The following is a 24,523-nucleotide window of genomic DNA, read 5'->3' as shown; positions in this document are numbered from 1 at the left end:
TATAGAAGCAAGTGTTTATAGGAATCCTAAAGGGGGTTTCTTGAACAGACCATTCAGAACTTTCCATGATTCAAGATAATCTAATACTTAATTTTTGAAACTTAATTGGCTTTCCCCAGCCTTCTCAATTTTATTGCCTTGCCTCTGAGATTACCTCCAATTTTCCCTGTATAAATTTTGCATGTACATTGTTGTTTGCATGTTGGATCCCCCCATTAGAAGGTGAATTCCTTGTGCTCAGGGACTATTTTTTGCCTTTTTTGCATTGCCAGCAGATAACATAGTGGGTGGCTCCATAGGAAATGCTTGTTGATACTTGATGACTTCATGAATACTTGCTGATTTTCCCAATACAGTGGTTTACTTGCTTAGTAATCAGATGATCATAAGATGATCTGTTAAATCTATCTAGGAGTCTTTAATCATATCAACATGCTAAGGAATAGAGATGGAAATAGGAGACCACAGATACATAAAATAAATGGATAAAATGTATGTATTAAGCACCTACTATATAATATTATCGGTGTGTAAAAGGTACATGATACATGTATTAGTGATATAAATAGAAAAGATGATAAAATCCCTCCTCTCTAGTAGCTCTAATTGGGAGAGACAGTACAAATGAAAGTTCAGTCCTAATGATTCAGTGGTGGTATGGATGACAAGGCCCAGGAGTCCTTATGGTATGTTGGTGGACAAAGAAGAAAATCCACAAAGGAGAATTTCACAGAGGAGACAGAAGAAATGGGATCAAGGGTGTAAGTAGAAGGTTTGGTCTTCTCAAGGACAAGGAATACTTCTTCTTCTAGGACTACTACAAACCAGGAGAGAATGGGTGATGATTTTGTGGTGATTTGGACTGTAGAGGTGGGAAGAAGACAGTCCTCATAATGTATGTCCCAGTTTTCCCACTTTCCAGTAAGGGAAGGAATTTAGTAAAGTCCTTTGATGAAAAAGGAGGCACAGAGAATGTGGGATGAGTAATAGGAAGAGAGAAAAGATGATTGAAATGCTGAAGGGAAGAAGTCTCAGTCAGGAAAGACTAAAAGGATTGAGAAATAGCAGTGAAGGCCCAGATGAGATTACCTGATATATCTGTAGTAGACCCAGTTAGAGCAGTTTTGTGACTTCATCCAAAAGTGTTGAGGATCAGGCATGTGGTAAGCATAATCCAGGGGTAGATGGGGTATAATATTTTCTCCAAAACCAGAAGTGACAGGGAGCTGCATTTGGGAATCAGATTCAAATGTAATTCGGAAATATTTAACAGAATAAATAAAAATAAAATAAAAAATAAATAACTTTACATTTTATAACTAAATTGATATGAAACCCATAGGGGGATCCTTATGTTTGGATCATTGGGCTGCATTTCTATTTCAGATTGACACCACTGCCCCAAACAATCACCTTTTCTTACACTTTCAGTTTCTGTTGAGGCCACCCCCACCAAATTTTAGTTAGCCAATTTTGCAACCTCAAAGTCATCCTTAATTGGTCCTTCTCTCTATTTCCACTGTCTGTTGCCAAGTATTAATGATTTTACCCCCAGAATATATATCCTATCCCTCCCCTTTACTCACATAGCTCCCATGTTAATTAAGTTTTCTCATTTAGACTATTCCAAATAGCCTTCTAATTGGCATTCCTCCCTCCTGCCTCTCAACCAACTATCGGTAGTATTACTTCCTTGCTTGAGAAACTCCTTTCCTGTATGATAAAATATTATATTTAGCTTTTAAAATCCTTTACAATCTGGCTTCAGAATGTTTTTATAGGCATACTGTACATTATACTTATTCATGTATTCTATGGTATAGCAAATAGTTGCTTACTGTCATTTTACTTAATATTCTGTCTTATACCTTTTTGTAAATTTTAGTACCTCCTCAGCTCTACTTCATAACATTTCAGAATCATACAGCCATTCAGAGTAGGAAATGATTTTAATCATGGTATACTGTTTCCCCAACTCCTTCAACTGAACATCTTGTGGCATGACCTTGAAACATTTTGCCATATTATTTACCATTTTGTCCCCTATCGATGTCTTTCTTCCTTAGCTTTGGAGTTTAGTTCAAACAAGATGTCTCTCCTGATTCTCCCTAGTTATTGTGTGTGTGTGTGTGTGTGTATATGTACACACACACACACACACACAGAGTCTCCAACAGGTAAGATAATACAGATATATTACCAAAAGACAAAATGTAAAAGTCAAGTTCAGAATGTTCTAAAAGGAATTTTGCAGGTATATTCCCCATGAGGTTTCCCCAAAGGAAACAATATCACAACATCATTAATACATTGCAACCAAGCCCCATCCTCAAAGACCAGCCGAGTTCAATTTTACCATCAGCTTTGAATCCTTGTCCTTTAGTCAGGCTTTTAAAGAGGCTGAGTGATAATCATCACTTTCTAGAACAATTCACTTATCACCTGGATATGCCCTTATCAGTAGAATTTGTGTTCACAACAGAAGTCAATTGCTCCACGTTTCAACTCCTGACATACAGAAGAAAATGGAATAGTTAAAAAAAGGTTTTTTGATCTTCTGGCTTTATTTCTCTAAATTTGGAGTACTTTTCTCATTTGTAATTCTACTTCTCTGTCCTCACAAAGATAGGTCTGAAAGATTTCCCTCCACCTCTGACCATTTTAGAGGAAGCATAGCCAGTAGAGCCAGTCAGTATGTCAACAAGCATCTATTTTTTCTTTTCTTTTAAACAAGCATCTGTTAAGTGCCTACTATATGCCATACTGTGGTAAGCATTGTGAATACAAAGAAAGTTAAAAAAAAATCCCTCCAATCAAGGGGCTTACAGTCTAATGGAAGCAACGTATGACTAAAACTCAGGAGAATCTAGGATGTTTTACATATGCGTGTGTGTGTGTATGTGTATGTAAAGAAAGAGAGGGAGAGAGATCAATCTTGAATTTATCTGCATAAAAATGATAATTGACTTAATGGTTGCTTATGAAATCAATCAATAAACATTTATTAAATATCTACTATGTGCCAGGAACTGTGTTAAGCACTTGGGATACAAAAAGAGGCAAAAGACAGTCCCCGCCCTCAAGGAACTCACAATCAAATAGATACATACAAACAAGCTATATATGTGATAAGTAGGAAATTATTCACACACTAGAATTGAGTGGTTGGGAAAAGGTTCTTGTAAAAGATGGGATTTTTGTTGGGACTTAAAGATCAGTGCGACAGGATAGAAGGAAAATAGAAGTGGGCCCTGGGCAGAGTTTTGGGGGAAAACCCATGGTTAATGGGCAAGTCATGGATGAAAAATCAGCAAAGAAGACTGAAAAAGAGTGGTGGGACAGATAGGAGTTATAACCAGTTGAGAGCATTGTCATTATGGTCTAAAGAAGAAAAAGTATCCGAGAGAAGAGGTGATCAACAGCAATCCTGTCAGAAAAATAAAATCAACATAGTCTGGCATGACCTAAATAGGATATGAATGAATGAATGAATGAATGAATGAATGAATGAATGAATGAATGAAGCCATTCTGACTGTAATCACCACTTCCCTTTCTAGAACTTCACCAAACATTATTTTAATGATTCATTCTAGAATTTTCCCAAGAAGTGAACTTATTCAGTGGTGTATAGCTTGCAAATTCTCTTCCCTTTTATGGTAATTGGGACATTTGTGTGCTGTTTGTCAACTTGTGGAACATCTGCTGTTGGTTTTTTCCCCATGATCTTTCACATTTTATTGATGGTGATCAGCATTCGTGTCTGCCAGGAGGTAACACTTGAGTTAATTTTTACAGGAAGCTAGTTTCTAAAAGAGGGAAGAACAGAGGAAGTTCATTCTAGGCATAGGAAACAACCTGTACAAAACAGGGGATAGACAAGGAGATGGAATATCACATTTGAATAATAGGAAGCAGGCCAGTTTTGAGGGACTATATAGTAGATGATGGGGTGAAGCACCTAGTTAAGTCTAGGAAGGTAGGCTGGCATTGAATATGATGGCCTTTACATACCAAATAGAAGAAATTGTATTTTATCTTAGAGTCACTCATGCTGTTTCAGCAGGGGAGTAACATAATCGGAGCTATGTCTTAGGAATATCGATTTGGATATTGTGAATGGTGAATTGGAAAGGGAAGGGACCGTATTCAGGAAGATCAATTCAAAGGCTTTTGTAGCAGTCTTGGAGAGATGTTACTGAATGTTACTGATGTTACTGAACCATGGTGATACCTGTGTGTGTGTAGAGAAGATTAGTGATCAGAAAGATACTGAGGATGAAGAATCAGTAAGACTTGGCACCTGAATGGATATTGGGAGTGGGTGGGTGGCCTAGTGGTAGTTGAGGTTGATTCCAAGGTGTTTCATATCTGAATGGTAGACAGGATAGTGGTGCCCTTGATATAAATGGGTAAATCATGAGGGGGAAGAAGAAAAGTTTAGAGTTCGACTGCCCTATGCTGAGTATTAAATGGGTAAATAAAATGTCTACAATATGTTGTAGACAAGACACAAATGTTTTATATATTCAATAAATATAATAAATCATTGGATAAAAATCAATGGTCCAAAATAGTTTGGGAAAAATATGCGTCAAGTGTGTGATTAAAGATCTCTAAACCTTTCTTTATAAGGAACTTATATTCATAGGTGTAATAGGTATTCCGTCTTGGTGATATAGTTAAAAGACATGAAAGAATTTAAATTGTTCAAACCACAAGAAAAGTAATTTCAGATTTCCAGTGATCAAAGAGATCCAACTCCATGCTTTGAATATCTTATTTCATCACTCTAGGTATTTCTTTTGTTGAGAGATATTGCTATTTTAAATGACCTAGGAAACTTTCTGTGGTCATAAAATTCACTACCTTCTGCCAATCTAGTGATGAACTTCTATAAACTCATCTAGATTGGTATTTGAGTAATATACATTCATTTCATTCTTTGGTGCATAATGGAGACCTTTTCAGTTTGACTAGTACTTGCTAGAACTTCTATTCCTACTATTGGTTTAAGAAGCTAGGACTGCAGTGAGGTCTTACACTTGGACTTTAGAGAAGGAAGGTTATTACCTTATATTCCAACCGATAATGTTGTTTTTGGTGGCATTGCAATAGCATGTTAATATGCATTTGTTCTGAAATATTATTAAGCTTTGGAAATTACAACATAAACAATTAATTGAATTTTGTTATGATCTCCTCAGATTTTGTACTCAAGAAATAATTTCTGAAATAATGAAATGATATTGAAAGGTTATATTACATACTAAATTTTCTGAACTTAACAGGCATCAAGAAATGAGCCTTTCCTTGTACTCACTACAAGATAAAATAATTACATGTATCTGCAAATGTCTATTCCATGTAGCTTGCTTTTTAAAAAAATAATGAATTTAATGCACTTTCAAGACTGTTGTGCTCATCAGTGTTGCCTTCTGAATGCATTTAAAAAACTTTAGTCACCCTCTTTTCTTTTTTTATTCATTCCATTTGCTATCTTCTTCTCTCCCCCAAACCCTTCTCTCCCCAAAAGACAAATTGAAGAAAATATAAAAATTCTTATAACAAATAAGCACAATGAACAGCTAAACAAATTGACGTATTGGCCATATCTGGAAATATATGGCTCATTCTGCTCCTTGATCCTATCATTTCTGTCAGAAGATGGTTAGCCTACTTCATCACAGGTCTTCTGAAGTCATGGTTGGTCCTTGCATTGATCAAAGTCATCTTTGTTCGTCCAATTCTGCTCCCATTTTGCATTGTTTCATAACACCCTTTCATCATTTCTCACAGTTGTAATAATATACCATCACAATCAAAAAGCATAATTTGTTTAACCATTTCCCAATTTTAAATACTCTGCTTAGTTTCAAGTTTTTTGCAATGAGAAGTACTCCTTTAGATATTTTTGTATATATTTTTTCTCATTCTAATCTCTTTGGGGCATGTCTAGTAATAACAGGGTCAGTGAATGGGTCAAAGAGTATGCATAATTTCGTCACTTTTTTTTTTGCTATACTTCCAAATGCTTTCCAGAATGACAAAACCAGTTTACAGCTTCATCAACAGCACATCAGTGTGCCAGTTCTTTTATGTCTCCTTTAGCAATGGTTATTCTTTTGACAATCTTATAGATGTGAAGTTGAACCTCAGAGCCTTTTTTGATTGCCTTTTCCTTATTAGTGATGTGGAACCTTTTTTTCATATTCTTATTGATAGATTTGATTGTACCCTTTGGACTTGCCTCTTATCCTTTCACTGTTTATCCATTAGGGAAATAGCTCTTGTTGTGTGTTTGCAGCAAACCTGTATATATCCTTATGTGTCCCTAGGTAGGGCAGACCTTTATCAGAAATTGGCTACAAAAGTATTTTCTCAGTTGAATTTTTCATGTCTGTTTTAAATTTCATTGCTTTTGTTTGTGCACCTTTTCAGTTTTTTGTAATGAAACTTATCCATTCTTTTCTCTCATGATCCTTTCTTTTTTTAAAATTTCTTTTAAAATCAATATTTTATTTTTCCTAATTACATGTAAAAACAAATTTTAACTTTTTAAAAAAAATTTTGCATTCCAAATTCTCTCCTTTCTACCCTCCCCCCTATTGAGAAGGCAAATAATTCAACATAGATTATACATGTGTAGTTATGCAAAACACATTTCTATGTAAGTCATTCTGTGAAAGAAAACAGACAAAAAACAACAAGAAAAAGTAAAGAAAGAATATCTTTGATTTGCATTCAGACTCTACCATTTCTTTATTTTGAGATGGACAGCATCTTTCATCGTAAGTCCTACAGAATTGTCTTGGATCATTATATTGCTGAGAATATGTAAGTTATTTAGAGCAGATCATCATACAGTACTACTGTTACTGTGTACAGTGTTCTCCTGGTTCTGCTCATTTCACTTTGCATCACTTTATATGTTTTTCTAAGAGCATCCTGCTCATCATTTCTTAAAGCACAATAATTTTCCACCTGTGATCCTTTCTGTCCCTTGTTTGGTATTTATATAAGTTATCACCTTCCCAATATTGATCATGATAACTGAGCAGAATTTAGATTTTTTTATTGTAATTGTTATTTGTTTTTCTCTTTGTTATTATTGCTTTTGTTCTTTCCATTTACTTTTTTTGCTCATTGTGTATATTGTTGTCCTTTTTTTAAAAAAAGTTTTATTGATATGTTTTGCTTTTACAACTATTTACAAATTTACTCTGCTCCATAGGAGATCTTTTTGCCAAACTAAAACAATTACGTAAAACTAACTTTATAGTCACCTCATCTGCAAATGTTTGTACCAATCCACATCTGTAGAGTATCCCACCCCCCCTTCTATTTTTGTTCTTTTAATTAATGGAAATCTATTATGTCTCCCTCCCACCTTCTGCCTCATTAAAAAAAACAGAGAAAAGAATAACACTTTCCTTGTAACAAATATGCATCATCAAGACAGATTCCCTCATTGGTTGTATACAAATACATACATACAAACATATGCATGCATTATACAAATACATCCACATATATGTATTTGTATACAAATATACATGCATGCATTTGTATATACACATACATATGTATTATATGCAAATGTATATGTATGTGTATCTACCTATATGTTATTATACACTCTAAATCCATCACCCCCCTGTCAAGAGACAGATCATATGTTTCATACTCAGTCTTTTGGAATCATGCATCATCATTGTATTGATTAGAGTTTAATGGGCAAGTTGGCCAGATTCTTAACTAAAATATTCAAACTTATATAGCCATGGAAGCCAAGACAATATCTAAGCAATAATAGTTTGACCTGTGAGAAACTTCACAGAAAGTAAGAGTGCAGACTTGTCAAGGGTTGGAAAGTTGAGGACAAAACTCTTACCTACTCTTGTCATTCCTCAAATTACTTTATGTATTTCTTTTTTTAAAATTTTTTAAAGTTCTTGAAGTTGAGGAAACTTCCCTTCTTAATACTCATTAGCATTTTCTCTGCAAGTTTTAGTCTTAGAGCTTGAGAACTAAAAGTGTAACTAATGTGTAAAGGGTCACATAGCCAGTATATATCAGAGGCAGTACTTGAAATCAGGTCTTTCAGCCTTCAACTTAAAATTCTGTCTCTGTGGATCTTTATTAGCTAAAAATACATTCCTTCTTAGTCATTTATTAATTGTAGGGGTACAGATCTTCTCTATTCTTGATGTTAAAGGCCATTGATCACAATACAAATTTGGTTATAAAACCACAATGTTTCATTTCTAATTTTTTTCACTTTATCCATTTTTAGTTTCTCTTCAGTTAAGTCTAAACATAATTATGTTAAAAGAGTCATGAAAAATTTAAGGAGAGAGTTCACTGTTATGTGGGGGCATTAGGGAAGACTTCGCGAAAGAGGTAGTGTAGAGTAGAGCAAAGGCAGGAGCTTGGCTAGACAAGCATGTATGAAGGAGTCTGTGCCAAGCATGGTACATGGTATATGAGCAAAGGTATGGAATCAGAGAGGAGAATAGTGAGTAATAAGGAAATAGTTCATTATGGAAGTAATTTATGGAAGGAAATGCTTTATGATTTAATTTATTGTTCATTCTTATTTTTCATCCCAATATACCTTTTCAAAATGGTTGAGAAGTTCTTATTGATGATTTGATTTGTAGTCTTTTCAAAGAATTAAATTAGACATTTTCGCCAACTTGACTTGTTCTTGTTAGATAAACTTACATTCAAAGTCACGTTGTACTTGTAAAGTTTATATTGTGTCATTTAAGTGGGGAAACCCATAGTATTTTATAGATGTTATCCACAATTATTAGTAGAAAAATTGCGCTTGAAATGGGATCTAGATATTACTCAGTTCAAGTTTGTAAAAAAAAAAAAGTTTATAGGCCATTAAAACATAACATAGTTTGGGGCAGATAGATGGTATGGTGGATAGAGCACCAGCCCTGGATTCAAGAAGATTTGAGTTCAAATGTGGCCTCAGACACTTGACATTTACTAGCTATGTGACCCTGGGCAAGTCACTTCACCCCATTGCCTTTCCAAAAAGCAAAAACAAAAAACCCCAAAAAACATAGCATAGTTTAATTCATTTGGAAGGCTAAAAATAGCCAATGACTTTGAGCCATAACATATATCCATTAATATCTGTTCCTTGTAATAAGAATAATTTCCATGCAAAATTGAAAATATATATGAATATGAATATGAAATATACTGAGGCCATCACACTGAAATATCTGTATCTTTTCTCATGCCTTTAGCAAAACACAGAATAAACTTTCTTCAGGTGCCTTTGGAAAGATTAAACACACAAAGGATTTCTTGGAAATAAAGTAACCTTGACTTGGGGAATTTCTATGAATGAATTAGACATCCTGAATATAACTGACCTTTCTGTTTAGGGATAATGTTAATTCTTGTTTTATTTTCTAAGTTTCTGAATGCATGGAGGAGTAGTTTGACATATCCTTTCACTAACAATGACAATATTAATTTGATTGCTGTCCCAGAACTAGAAAGAAGAGTGTCCAACAGCGGTGTGACTGGTGAGAAAGTTGACAGGGAGGAAGATGAAGTTGTGTCAAGGGCCACCTAGATAGTCTAGGCTATGTGAGGCACTCAGCAATTTGATTACAGGAATGGGCCCCAAAGTACAGGTTTGGGAGGTGAAAGAATTAAGTCTCTCATATTAAGTCCCTGGTATACCAAGCATGGTAGCTTGTGAGAAGCTTGTCCTATTGTGTAAGGATTTGTTGGTTCTTTTTTTATTGATGGCTATGGGTATTATTCAAGGTATTCCCCCCCCCCTTTTTTTCGGTATTAACATATACATATTGTTGTTTTTTGTCACAACATCTCCAGCGTGATATCTTGCCTTGCACGTGAATTGGATTGAAGTGAGGCAGAGCTATACAAAGTCAACAGCCTCCCTCTCTCCTCCAGAGTCATTGGAGTCCAGTGGCAAGACAAGTGGTCAAGACACTGGCAATAGATTTCCCCCCTTAGAATATAAAGTTCTTGAGGGCAGAGATTTGTCTTTATTCTTGCTTAGTGCTCTCTAGAGCTTAGCACCTTGTCTAACAAATAACTGCTTGTTAAATTGAAGAGTTGGGGGATGATGATAGTTGTTGGTTGAATAATATTCTGCAAATATCTTTGTAACCTGTTTTTTTATTCTGGCCTTCTTCTTGGGGACCTTTGTTGTAATGAGAACAAGAAGGCAAATGCGTAACAACATTTAAGCAGTAAATTAAGCAATAATGTTATAGCAATAAACCTTTGTTAAAAATACAGTTATCCCTTTTACATTCCAGGGGATGAGGGGCTCAATGCCCCTGCAAGTAAAATCCTTTGTGCCAGGAAAGAAGTCTGAATTATTGTGACACTAAAAGATAAAAGATGTTGATATTATACAATAGTATGCATATATTTTATGCATTTCTGAGTTTGCAAACTTTTTTCGGGATCATCTGTGGCTTCTGCAGAACTCCCCCCAAATTCCTATTTAGTTTCTTATGCTGGCATGATATGTTGAAACTGTGATGGGAAAAGTTACAATGTGGAAAGGATTACTGTAAAGTCATTGGAAGTCTATCCAAGGGGTAAGATTGATTAAGGAATTAGGAAGGTGGGTTAGAATTGAGAAAAGGTGCTTGGTTGATCAGGATATTATTTATTTTTCTTTTAAAAGAAAAGTTCTGTTTTACTTTATTCATGTATTTCTTTTTTTTTTCTTCTATGTTGCAGTGTGCAAAGATCCACCTTACAAAGTAGAAGAATCTGGGTATGCTGGTTTCATTCTGCCAATTGAGGTTTATTTTAAAAACAAGGTATGTAGCATTTACTTATTATGTCCATCTATGGAAAACCCCTTTGAAATTTTGTTGAATGATTTATTATGTAATAGTGATGCAGCTGTTTTGATGTGCCAATATTTTAATTACCAGAACATTTTAAATCAAATCAAATCAAATTTAATTTTTTTTCCCTCTGGGAGTACTGTGTGGTATTACTCTTAACTAGGAATAGAAGAGTTTCTAGAATAGGAGAGATTTTTAATTTGTCTTTTTCCCAGATTTTTAATCTTCTTAAGTAGGAAAAATCAATAATTCCTCAGAAGAATTATTTTGTGGAAGAGAATATTATTGCATATATGTGATAAGTTAAATAAATGGAAGTTAGGTTTTTATCCTTGAAATTTATCATTATTCCATCTTATCATAATACCAGGACTATGTGATTTTTGTCCCAGAAAGAACCATCTCTGGTGTTTGATATTTAGCTGGAAGGAGTTTCTGTGGTAGAGATGTCCAAAATCATAGAAGCTTATAGTCAAAAGGGACTTTAGAAGCCATCTACTCTAAAAATATCTTCTACAGCAATTTCAGCACGTTCATCCACCCTTATTTGAATGTCTTTGGTGAGATATCACTCACTGTCAGGGAAGGTGGGCCATTTCACTTAATGATATCGCTAATAGAGGGATGGCAGTGGACTAGAGAGTGTGTGAAAGATTGGACGGAGGTAGAACTACTACTGTTTAGCTACTGATGAAATGTAGGGAGAGAGAAAGAAGAGTCAAGATGACAGATTTGGAGTTTAGGTAATATGGAGTATAGTTTTGGTGGTGTTAGATACAGAAATACATTAGAAATAGCAGGTTTTGTGGTAAAGGTCACTTTTGTGACTGATCAAGTTATTTAAACTATGTTTTACTTTCTTCATCTGTAAAATGAGGTGTTTGAACTTGTTTAATTGTTCCAGTTCAGACTCTTTGTGACCCCATTTTAGGTTTTCTTGGCAAATAACAGTTTGTCATTTCCTTCTCCAGTTCATTTTACAGATGAGGAAACTGAGGCAAACAGGGTTAAGTGACTTGCTTAGGGGTCACACAGCTACTGAGTGCCGGAAGCCAGATTTGAACCGACTCCAAGCACTCTAGCCACTGTGCCACCTAGATGCCTCAAGAAAATGATTCTTTTTTCCCATGTCCTGTATGGGGTTTGAACTAGGTTATCTCTAAATTCCCACCTAGTTACAAATGTTATTGGTCATGTAAAGAAAACATCATAGCCATTCTGTCAGTTTTATATTTACCTCTCTGCAACTTGCCATCTTATACTAATGTTTATGGCTGTTTTTCATGTATTGAAGAAGTATTAATAGAAAACAACTTAGTAGAAAAGGGACAATAAGAAGATACTCCATTTTTTATGTTTTAGAATTTTTTTCTCACTTTTAAAGTTAGATGTCAGAATAGAAGAAGAAAATGATTGTTTTATCAGACATATTTTTTAAATGAGGCATTTGACAGCTTATGTAGCAATTTAAGCTATCAAATTAGAATTATTTAAAGTTCTTTTAAATTAGTGAGCATTTATAATCTCTCTATCCTTTTTGCCCTACTGGTGTTGGGGTGAAAAAAAAAAGGAGAAAAACAAAACCCTTATCAAAATATTCTTAATTATATAAAACAACAATATTGGCCACATCCAAAAATCTGTATTTCATTCTCCATGTTTAATCCATCACCTGTCAGGAGCTGGGTAGCAATAATGATTGAATGTTTTAATAATCAGAGCTCTTAAATCATTTAATGTTGTTGGTTTTTACATTATTCATTATAGTATAAATAGTTCCCTTGGTTCTGCTTACTTCATTCTGCAACAGATCCTACCAATCTCTCCATGACTCTTTGACATCATCTTCCTCATCTTTTTATAAAATGATAGTATTCCTTCTTCCTTCCTTTCCTCCCTCCCTTGGCAATCAGAATTAAGTGACTTGCCCAGGATCACACAGCTTAGTAAGTGTCTGAGGCAAATTTGAACTCGGGTCCTCCTGACTCCAGGGCTAGTTTTCTCTCCACTGTGCCACTTAGCCACCCTAACATGATAATATTTCATTACATTCATGTATCATAATGTTTTCAGCTATCCTCCAATTTATGGGTACCCCATTATTTTCTAGCTCTTGCCATCACAAAAAGAGCTCCAATTTTTGCATGTATAGAATTTTTTCTTCTTTATCTCTTTGGGGGTATTGGCATAGTAGTCATATTATTGGGTCAAAATAGCCTATGGCCAGTTTAGTAATTTTTGGGGCAAAAGTTGCAAATTGCTTTCCCAAAAATGTGAACCAGTTCACATCTTCTATAGCAAAAGTATTCATGAATAATTACTGTATTAATAATATATGCCTATTTTCCTATTGTTTCTCTGCATTTAGTCATTTTTCTTTTTTGCAAACTTTACTGATCTAATGGGTTTGAAGTGGAATCTCTGAGTTTGTTTTTCTTTCTTTTCTCTAATTATCAGTGATTTAGAGGATTTTTTTTTTTAGTGAGGCAGTTGGGGTTAAGTGACTTGCCCAGAGTCACACAACTAGTAAGTGTTATGTGTCCGAGTCTGGATTTGAACTCAGGTCATCCTGACTTCAGGACCAGTGTTCTATCTGCTGTGCCACCTAGTTGCCCTTATGGTGCATTTTTCATACATAGCTTAGATGTCATCCCTTGAGAATCGACTCCTCATTTATCAGTTGGGCAATGGCTCTTATTCTTAACTGTTTGAATCCTTTCATATATCTTGGAAATAAGACCTTTATTAAAAAATCTGCAAAGATTTTCACAGTTAAATATCTCCATTCTAATCTTAAGTACATTAGTTTTGTTTATGCAAAAACTTAAATTTTATGTAATCAATATTATTTGTTTCATCTTCTGTGATTCTATCCCTCATTTCATCATGAATTCTTCTCATACTCTTAGATCTAAAAGGTAATTTCTTCCTTATTCTCCTAATTTATTCATGATGTTACCTTTTAAATCTGGGTCCTTTATCTACTTGAAGCTTATGTTAGCATATGGCATGAGGTTTTGGCCTCTGAGACTACTTTCCAGTTTGTCAAATAGTGAGTCTTTCCCTCAGTAACTAGAAGTAGGAGTGGGAGAGGTCTTTGGGCTTATTGAACATGACACTTCCAGAATATATTTGGTAAATGCTGTAAGATATTGATCTATGCCTAATTTCTGCCACACTGCTTTCCATCTTTCCCAAGAATTTTTGCCAAATAATGAATTCTTACCCCCAAAACTTAATTCTTTACATTTCTCAAACACAAGTTTACTTTAGTCATTTGGCTGTTGCAAATTGTATGTCTATTCTGTTCCACTGATCTATCTTTCTATTTCTTAGCCAGTACCAGATTATTACTGCTTATAATATAGTTTAAGATCTGGCACTGCTAAATCTCCTTCCTTTACATTTTTTAAATTAGTTCCTTTGATATTCTTGACCTTTTGTAATTCCAACTGAATTTTTTTTTTGTTACTCAGTCAAACAATTTTTTTTGGTAATGTAATTGGGGTAGTATTGAATATATACATTAGTTTGGGTAAAAGTGTCATTTTTTATTGTGTTGGCCCTTCCTAACCATGAACAATTAATATTTCTCCAATTATTTAAATCTGATTTTATTTATATAAAAGGTTTTTTTTAAAATAAATTTGTTCATATAGTTCTTGGGTTTGTTTTAGCAGGTGTACTCTCAGATATTTTAAATGAGGTATCTCACTATTTCTTCTTGCAGTGTTTGTTTGTGATATCTAGGAATGCTGATGATTTATGTACATTTATTTTATATCTTGTTACTTTGCTAAAATTGTTTCAATGAACATTTTAGTTGAGTCTTTGGAATTTTCCAAGTATATCATCATGTTGTCTGCAAAAGAGATAGTTTTATTACTTCATTTCCTATTCTGCTTCCTTCTGTTTCTTTTTCTTCTCTTATTGCTATTGCTAGGATTTCCAATACAATATCAATTATTATTGGTGACAATGGACATCCTTATTTGACACCTACTCTTCCTGGGAAGACTTCTAGCTTATCCCCATTACAAATAGTGCTTGCTGATGGTTATAGGTAAATGCTTTTTAGCAGTTTAAGGAAAAATCCCGTTTATACCTATATTTTCAAGTGTTTTTAATAGAAATAACTGTTGTACTTTATCAAAAGCCTTTTCTTCATCTGTTGATATAATCATGATTTTTGTTACTGTTATTATTGTTATAATCAATTATGTTAATATTTTTCTTTGTGTTAAACCATCCCTGCATTCCTGGTATAAATTACATTGGGTCATATCATATGATCTTTGAGGTAGTATTTTATTTAGGATTTTTGCATCCATATTCATTAATGAAATTGGTCTATAATTTTCTTCCTCAGTTTTTACCTTTCCTGTTTTTAGGTATTAGTATCATATTTGTTTCATAAAAGAAGTTTTGTAGGTCCCCTTCTTTGCCTATTATTCCAAATAGTTTATTTAATATTGGAATTAGTTGGTCTTTAAATGTTTGATAGAATTCACTTGTAAATCTATCTGGTCCTGGTGCTTTTTTTCCCTCACTTTTAATTTTTAGGATTTCTGGTTTAGTGTTTAATTGGGGATTTTTAGCTCTTTTTCTAGTTTTTTTTTTATAGTACATGCCCAACTCATTAATCTGCTTTCTCTATTTTATTTATAAAAGCATTAAGAAATATATATTTTCCTCTGATTATTTTATTGTCATTCTGTTTAATGAAATTATTGATTTTTTGTATGACTTGTTCTTTAATCCACTCATTCTTTAAGATTAGGTTGTTTAGTCTCTAGTTTTTAATCTGTGTTTCTGTGGTTCCTCATTAAATATAATTTTTATTGCATTGTGATTGGAAAAGGATGCTTTTACTATTTCTGCTTTTTTGCCTTTAAGTATAAAATTTCAATGCCCTAATATGTGTTTAGTCTTTGTAAAGGTATCATGAACCACTGAGAAAAAGATTGTGTTCCTTTCTATCACAGTTCTATTCTCTCCAGATATCTATCATATCTAGCTTATCTAAAATTTTATTCACTTCTTGACTTCTTTTTTAAAAGTTAGATTTATTTAGTTCTGAGAGGGGAAAATTAAAGTCCCTAACTATTATAGTACTGCTATCATTTCCACCTGTAATTCATTTATGTTTTCTTCTAAAAATTTAGATGCTATTATATTTACCGGGTATATGTTTTGTATTGATATTGCTTCATTGTCTGTTGTGCCTCCCCCCAAAAAATATAGTTTCCCTGCTTATCTCTTTTAATTAAATCTATTTTAGCTTTAACTTTTTCTGAGATCATGATTGCTACCCCTGCTTTTTTTGTGTCAGCTGAAATATAATTAATTCTACTCCAGCCTGTTATTTTAACCATGTGTGTATCTCTTATTTTTAAATGTCTTGTAAACAAGATTCCCATTTTTACTCCATTCTGGTATCCATTTTGGTTTTATGGGTGAATTCATCTCATTAACATTGAACATTATAATTACTATTTGTATATTTCCCTCCATCCCATTTTTCTTCACTATTATCTTTCTTGGCCTCTTTTTACTCTTTTGCTCCTTACCAGTCTAGTTTACTTCGAAACACTACATCCTTATTCCATACCCTTTTAAAGAATCCTTTCCTTATCCTCTCCTATTGCACATCTATTCATTATTCTACCCACCCTTCTAAAAGTCCCTCCCTTATCCTCTCCTTCAAGCCTCCTAAATATTAATCTACACACCCTTCTAAAAGTCCCTCCCTTATCCTGTTCCTTATCTTCTTATTTCTTTATGTCCTCCTATTTCTTTATAAGTTTAGAAGACTTTTGTACCCTTTTAGATGTATATGTTGTTCCTTCTTTAACCCAGAGCAGAAGAAAGTAAGATTCAAGCACTACCAGCCCTTCACCTCCACCTGTTTCCTCCAAATCAGTTTGTCCTTTCATACCTCATTTGTATGAGATAATTACTCATTTTTGTCTTTTTCTACCCAATTTTATTTTTTTAGAATCACCCCATCATATTCAGGTCAGCCCCTACCTTTCTTTCAAACTACCCAAGTAATGATGACAGTCTTAAGAATACTGATAACATTTTCACATATAAGACATGAAGTTTGATCTTAATGAGTCCTTTTTAGTTGATCTTTAATGCTTTACTTATATTTCTTCTGGATATTATATAAAATTTTCCAATGAGTTTCCAATGAGGGGCTTTTTGTCCCAAATACCTGAAAGTCTTTTAGTTCATTAAATGTCCATTTTTTTTTTCTATTTAAGATCATACTAAACTTTTCTGGGTAAGTTATTTTTGTTTGCAGCCTCAGCTCTTTTGCCCTTTTGAATATAATGTTCCAAGACTTTTGGTCTTTTAGTGTAGAAGCTGCTAGGTCTTGTGAAATTATGATTGTAACTCTGCAATATTTAAATTGTTTTTTTTTCTTGTTGCTTGTAATGTTTTCTCCTTAACCTGGGAGCTCTGAAACTTGACTATGATATTCCTTTAAGTTTTTTTTTAAACTGTTATCTCTTTTAGTTTGTAAATTTTGTTTAGTAATTTTTTGTGATACTGGGTCAAGATTCTTTTTTTATCATTACTTTCGATTAGTCCAACAATTCTTGTATTGTTTTCCCTCGATCTTTTCTCCAGATTGGTTGTTTTTCTAATGAGATGTTTCATAGTCTCTTCTATTTTTTCATTCTTTTGATTTTGTTGTATTATTTCTTGGTATTTTATAACATCACTAGTTTCTTCTTACCCAATTCTAGTTTTCAAGGAATTATTTTCATCCTTAAGATTTTGGATCTCGTCTTATTGTTTGACTTTCTTTTCATAATTTTCTTGATTTTCTTGGATTGCTTTTATTTTTTCCCTAATTTTTCTTCAGTCCCTCTGAAAATCCCATTTATACCTATATTTTCAAGTGTTTTTAAGTTCTTTTTTAAGTTCTTCCAAGAACTCTTTTTGGGCTTGTCACTATTTAATATTGCTCTATGAGGTAGGAATTTTTTTTTTTACCCTTACTATCTTCCTCTGAATATGAACCCAGATCTTCTTTTATACCATAGTAGCTATCAGTGGTTGGGTTTTTTCTCCGTTACTTACTTATTTTTATTTTGTTTTATTTTTAGTGGCTTATTATTATAATCAAGTTTTAATCCTTAGCTGTGGGTGATGGTGCCCCAGTCCTGTTTTCTTTTTCTGAATTCTGTCAGGGGTCTTGGGCACTCCTCTCTTCCCCTAAGTCACATCTAGTGCCCTCAGTCACATTATCTTTCTTCCTTAGGTAGGGCATTCATTGGGTATGTGCTCACTCCTCTGTACTCCTCCTTGCTCAGAGCCTTATCCTGGGATCACCTCTGGTCAGCACCACTAGACCTGGCATTGGGAGACAAAGGAGGGTCCTTCAATCTTCCTTTCCACAGTAGCCTGATCCCCAAGCTGTTCCTAGATAAAAGTTCCTGAAGCCTGGCCTCTTACCCCAGGACTATTTGTTTGTTGATTCACAGGAGTTTGCCTGGAGGTGTTTGCACCTCACTCCAGCCAAACCTCAGTCCCTTGAGGTTCTGTCTTTCTTGAAGTCCTTTCAAGTTGTCTTAAGAGGACATCTTCCTTATCCCTTTATTTTTGCTGCTCTATGTTCACTTTGAGGTGATGTTCTGTCTGTTTGTATAGGAAATTTGGAGAGCCTAGAATTTTCTGACTTACTCTACCAACTTCCTAGAATCTGCCTCTATATTTTATGCACTTAATCTGTTCTACTCATTGACCTTAAAAAGAAAAATCTGCAGAGAACTTGATAAATATGTGATTTTTATACTATTGATTCTAGTAATATTCATTACTGATAATTTTTTTCCTAAAGTTTATATGAAGTTGACAATAGTACATTGTCCATGGGTTATATCTATCAGTAGCCTTTTCTAATGTCACCACAAGGTTGACTGATTATCACTGGAGAGAGTCATAAAATTGTGCTGATTTCATCTGAATAATTGGCTTGATTGCTCTCCTGGAATGTAAGGCCCTCTACAAGATAGGTATAGAAGAAGGAATTTGGCTTTTAATAAAAAATATTGTTTTTCAGGGCATTCTAAGTTATGTTTGGTTTTAGTTATTTTCCTTCCCTCAAACCTTTGATAGGAGTGAGAGATGTTATATACAAGGTGTTCATCTGGTTAATAGTCTAGGATGAACAAAGTAATTTTTTATTTTGTTGAGGCAATTGGGGTTAAGTAACTTGCCCAGGGTCACATAGCTAGTAAGTGTCAAGTGTCTGAGGTCAAATTTGAATTCAGGTCCTCCTGACTCCAAGGCCTGGAGCTTTATCCACTGTGCCACCTAGCTGCCCTTAACAAAGTAATTTTTAAAGCATTTTTCCAAAAATGATTATTCTAGTTCAAATCAAAAGAAAATAAAACCAATCATGGAGTTTTCTCTTCTGCATTTTTTCAAAGTTAAAAAACTATATACTCCAAGTAAAAGTTTAAAGATGGAGACGATGATGATAATGATAATAATAATGATGTAAATTTTATGTAGCATTTTTAAGTTTGCAAAGTCCTAACAACAACACTGGAAGGTGCAGTTGAGGAAACCTGAGACTAAGATAAGTGAATTGCTCACAGTCATGAAACTAGTGTATATGGCTAGGTTTGTATTCTGCTCTGTCTTACTCCAAGTCTAGCTCTCTATCCACTGTGCCATGTGATTCCATCTACGACGTGTCACAATAGGATGGGGGGAGAGAAGAAGAAGCATTCCTATAGTTCTCACTTTGTGCCAGACACTGTGCTAAGAGCTTTTTACAAATATTATCTCATTTGATCTTTACAACAACTCTGTGAAATAGATGCTAGTATTATCTCCATTTTACAGTTGAGGAAACTGAGGTAAACGGATGTTAAGTGATTCACCCAGGTTCACAGGGTTAAGTAAGTGCTTGAAGTTGGATTTAAACTCAAATCTTGGGCAGCTAGGTGGTGCAGTGGATAGAGCACCAGTCCTGGAGTCAGGAGGACCTGAGTTCAAATCTGGCCTCAGACACATAATACTTACTACTTATGTGACCCTGGGCAAGCCATTTAACCCCATTGCCTAGAAAAAATGAAAAAAAAAAAGAAAAAAAACTCAGGTCTTCCTGACTCCATGCCCAGCATTTTATCCACCATGCCACTCTTTATTAGGCAAGGGATACCAGTATTTATAAACTCTTGCTCATTTTCTAAAAATATTTTTTATCTAGTACAGCAAAAATTCTATTATCTATTATTTTTTTAGTGTGTATACCTACTTTCCCAACATTATTTAAAATACTTTGAGTATAGTTTTCTTGAAACTGTTGCCAAAACCATTGTGTTCAATATTCTTGTGATATTACTCTCAGCATTTAACTATGCTGATCTTCATTCAGCTGACATTAGGCTTCCACATCTTTCCAGCATGGTAGGATATACCAGACCTTTTCTCCACTGACTTAGTTTTTGAGAACTCAGGGTCTTCTTTATTCTCTTATCATGCCTTGAAATACAGTTTTGGTGCAGGAATGAATTTAGTGTCTCAAAGATAGAAAGAAAATTTAATCAATTATCTCTTCTGTTTTAGATTTGAAATATATACATATAAAGAATAATTTTATTTCTAAATAGAAATAACTTATTTTCATTGACAACCATTCTGTAGAATTTCTTTGAGGTTCTATTATTTGGAATCATTTCACTTTTGGTTCTTATACATATTTAAAGTATTCCTGTAATCTTAACCTAGGTAGTAGTGTTACCGACCTTATCCTTTTTTTATGTTTTATACTTAATTTTTATTATGTTTTTCTCAATTATAAGTAAACAAATTTTAACATTAGTTTTATTTTTAATTTTGAATTCCAAATTCTCTCTCTCTTTCCCTCCTTTTCCTCCTTCCTCCTTGAGAAGGTACACAATTTGATATGGACTATACATTTGCAGATTTACTGACTTTATTTTAAGATTGTATATGAAACTCTAAGAGTTATGGTATTTTTATCCAAATTACACATTTCAAAATGGATGTGCTTTTGACCCTATTCATCCATAGGTATTTTCTTCATTATTAGATAGTTAGGGACAATGCTTTTCCTTTCTTATTAGAAACAAAACCCCTCAAATAGTGAGATCTTAGAACACAATCTTATTTTATATTTACACATACACTAAGACAGGCAGCAGCTATGATCAAATAGATACATGAATTTGGCCTATTTTTATATCAAAATTATATTTTCTCTTATTTGTTTTAGTAGACCCTACAACATATTTTGTGGGATTCTCAAATTCTCAGAGCCTTCAGGTTTAGTCTTTTATTTGGTGAGACTTGAATGACTCTTCAGCAGTCAGTCAACATATATTTTTAAAGCATTTAATATATGCCAGGCTTTATACTAAGAGCTGGAAATACAAAGAAAGGCAAAAGATAGTCCCTGTAATCAGAGCTCACAATCTAGTGGGAGAGATAATATTCAAAATAATTGTAGAAATAAGCTCTACGTATGTGTGTCTCACACATACACACACACACACATGATCAATTGGAGGTAATCAATAGTGGGAAGACACTAGATTTAAAAGATATTAGGAAAGGTTTCCTTTAGTAGGTGAGATTTTAGCTTGGTCTTAAAGGAAGCCAGAGAAGGCTGGAGGGAGAGATGAAAGGGTTAGCATTCATTGCATTATAATTCCATATTTACACTTTTGGAGAGTTTAGCCATTACAGTATCTACTTGAAGGACTCCTAATTTCATCTGCATGCTTAAAGTCTTACTAACTGTTGTGGTTGAAATATGCAATTTCTTACCCTCCCTTTACCTATCCTATAAGCACATTGAAAACAATGCCAACTACTCAATTTTGTCTAAATGGTGAGGGAAGGTGTTGCCTAAACATAGTTTTCTGGGTCTAAAATGTTATTAGTTTTATGTTGACATTCTTTTTTTTTGGACTTTTAAGGGAGCTCTTTTTTCAGGGAACATGTAACATTCAAGTATGAGGCCCCTGTTTACATAATATTGGTGCCTCAGAATTGATAACAGATGATGTTGTAGTTGGATGAACCCTACACATTGTGTGATAGTTATGAGTGTTATTGGCTGCATATAAGCCTAGTCACTGCTTGTACCTTTTTTTTATAGGAACATTAGAAAAGTAAAACACATTTACTCTCTTATAGATAGGTACTTCTCTATAAAGTAGGGATGTGTCAATATTTTCATTAATTTGTGGATAGCATGACCAAAACCCACATATAAAGGACACAGAAATTTTTTTTAAAAACAGTTACTCCTTGGTCAGAGTCTTGTATCATATACTCTACTGTGCTCAGTTACACAGCAGTATTAGTGAATGAGTGGCTTGTCTTACGGGTCTACAAGTTCACGTGTTAGCTCATTAAATGAGTTTTTCTGAAATATTATGTGACTAGAAATTTATAGTTCTCAAGATATAACATGTTTTGTACTGAAGTTAATTTACAAATGATTTTTAAAATCAAAGCGTTAAACTAGATGATATCTCAGCTTTCTTTCATCTCTGAATCCCCTGTGATTGTTTCAATTCTGGGATTCATAGAATTTCCCTAAATTTTTGTTCTTTAGGTTGCTCCAGAAGGACTTATCATCGTGGGCTAGCCTGATAATTTGAACACTCTTTTTATCTAATGAGGATGCTGGAAGTATAACTACTTGTCCCCTAGACATTTTGTCTAGGGGACAAGTATTGATACACATATGCAAATCTTCCTTTACAACCTTTCCATGATATTCCATCTGGTTACACACACACACACACACACACACACACACTCTGACATGTCTCCATTAAGTAAATGTTTCAAAGTTTCTGTGAACATAGCTATATTTTACCCAATAACAGAAGTTCATTTTGGTCTGATTCACGTTATGAGAGTAGCGTGAAACTGCCAAAGAAGTCCACTATCACATTCTATAACTACTAGCAGGATGGGCCACTATTAATCTTTACATCATTTACTGTTCTTATAGTCATATATTGGTGGCACTACAAGCCCAGGAGATCAAAATGTTGTGTCTTGTCAGTATTGATGTAGGCTAGGGACTCAGACTGCCGTTTGCCCTTGTCTAAGGTCCTACCCTTGTCCAGGGTACTGATCTTTTCTTTTTTTAAATCACTTTAACTGTTGCTTCCATTAATATGTACCTAGAGTCATTTTTGTCCTTTGAAGGAATTTCTCAAACACTTCTGTTAATCTCTTAGAAGTGACATGAGAAGACCTAGTTAGTACTCATTTCTATTTAATGGCTAGCAGAATGCTTTTTTTTTGTTTCTGTGAAAATTTAAGTGTAGCTCATTGATTTTTGGTCTGTCTCTAAACATAAGTTTACAAAGTAATATGTAGCAGAAAATCTACCTAAAATATTCACTATTATATTTAATATTATTTTGTTTAGTACTAATAATACTCTTTTAGTTTTAAAAATAATAAAGTTATATCATTTTGTTTTTGTACTCATGGTGTTCTTTAGACATAGATATTGTATGATGAAACAGAAGTGGAAGGAATTTTTAAAATTCCGCCAAAGTCACAGAGAAATATAGCTTAGAATAGAACTTGAGTCTCCTGATAATTGAGACTAGGTATTCCCTAACCCTACTCCAGGTTATTTTGTCCTTGCTACTTTCTTTACTTTTTTTTTTTTTTAGGCAATTGAGGTTAAGTGACTTGCCCAGGGTCACACAGCTAGTAAGTGTCAAGTGTTTGGTCTGAGGCCGGATTTGAACTCAGGTCCTCCTGACTTGAGGGGTGGTGCCCTATTCACTGCGCCACCTAGCTGCCCCTACTTTCTTTACTTTTATCTATATTCAGGAAAGAGTCCTGCTGAATTTTATAATAGCACATGCAACATTTGTTGTTGTTTTTTATCCTTTGTTATTGAAGAGGACATGACATCAGGGAGGTGATGCCATGACATGCAAGTGAATTGTATTTAGTGAGGGAGGGCTGTGCAAAGTCACCTGCCTCACTTTCTTCTCTGGAGCCATCTGGGTCCAGTGGCAAAATATAGATCAGGACAACTGGAGATGGCCTTGGATGAAGTGGGAGACCTTGGTCTTTTTAAGCTAATGTTTTTAACAAGTGTCATTTATGCCCATTCGGTGATCAAGGCTAGGTAAGAAAAATGCAATACTAATGTACAGAGAACTTCTGTTTCTTTGATGTTGTTGATAAATATCTTATAAATAGCTTATGTCAGTTAAAATAATTCATAGAAACATTCTTTTTTGGAATATCTACTTTGACAGATTGAATGCTAGATGTTTGAGTCTCTTTTCCTCATGTAGATAACCATTTCCTCTATTAGACTTTCTATTTCTGGCTATTTTTCAACCCTCAGGAAGAACCTAAGAAAGTCCGCTTTGATTATGACTTATTCCTGCACCTTGAAGGCCATCCACCTGTAAATCACCTCCGTTGTGAAAAGTTAACTTTCAACAACCCCACAGAGGACTTCAGAAGAAAGCTGCTGAAGGCAGGAGGGGTGAGTGCTGCTACTCATGTCAAAAGCCATCCCGTTAAAAATGTACTGATTTGTTAGTGCATTATAAAATTCAATAAGGTTTTCTCTTCTGCTGAAAGCACTTAATAGTTATTTGCAAGATT

The 24,523-nt window shown here is 34.1% G+C and overlaps 1 protein-coding gene across 3 annotated transcripts in view; it reads left to right on the top strand.

Moving 5' to 3' along the window:
• The window catches only part of MLLT3 (MLLT3 super elongation complex subunit), a 289,127-nt gene that overhangs the window by 143,106 nt on the left and 121,498 nt on the right, over positions 1-24,523 (top strand). For all 3 annotated transcript variants that reach the window (XM_027859116.1, XM_027859115.1, XM_027859113.1), the window contains 2 exons: positions 10,755-10,837; positions 24,258-24,401. In XM_027859116.1, the coding sequence (XP_027714917.1) occupies positions 10,755-10,837; positions 24,258-24,401 (227 nt within the window). The remainder of the gene's footprint in view (positions 1-10,754; positions 10,838-24,257; positions 24,402-24,523) is intronic.

This window comes from Vombatus ursinus, unplaced genomic scaffold, assembly GCF_900497805.2.
Source record: "Vombatus ursinus unplaced genomic scaffold, bare-nosed wombat genome assembly UNPS02014158.1, whole genome shotgun sequence".
Taxonomy (NCBI): Eukaryota; Metazoa; Chordata; class Mammalia; order Diprotodontia; family Vombatidae; genus Vombatus; species Vombatus ursinus.
This window is presented reverse-complemented; position numbering and strand designations above follow the sequence as displayed.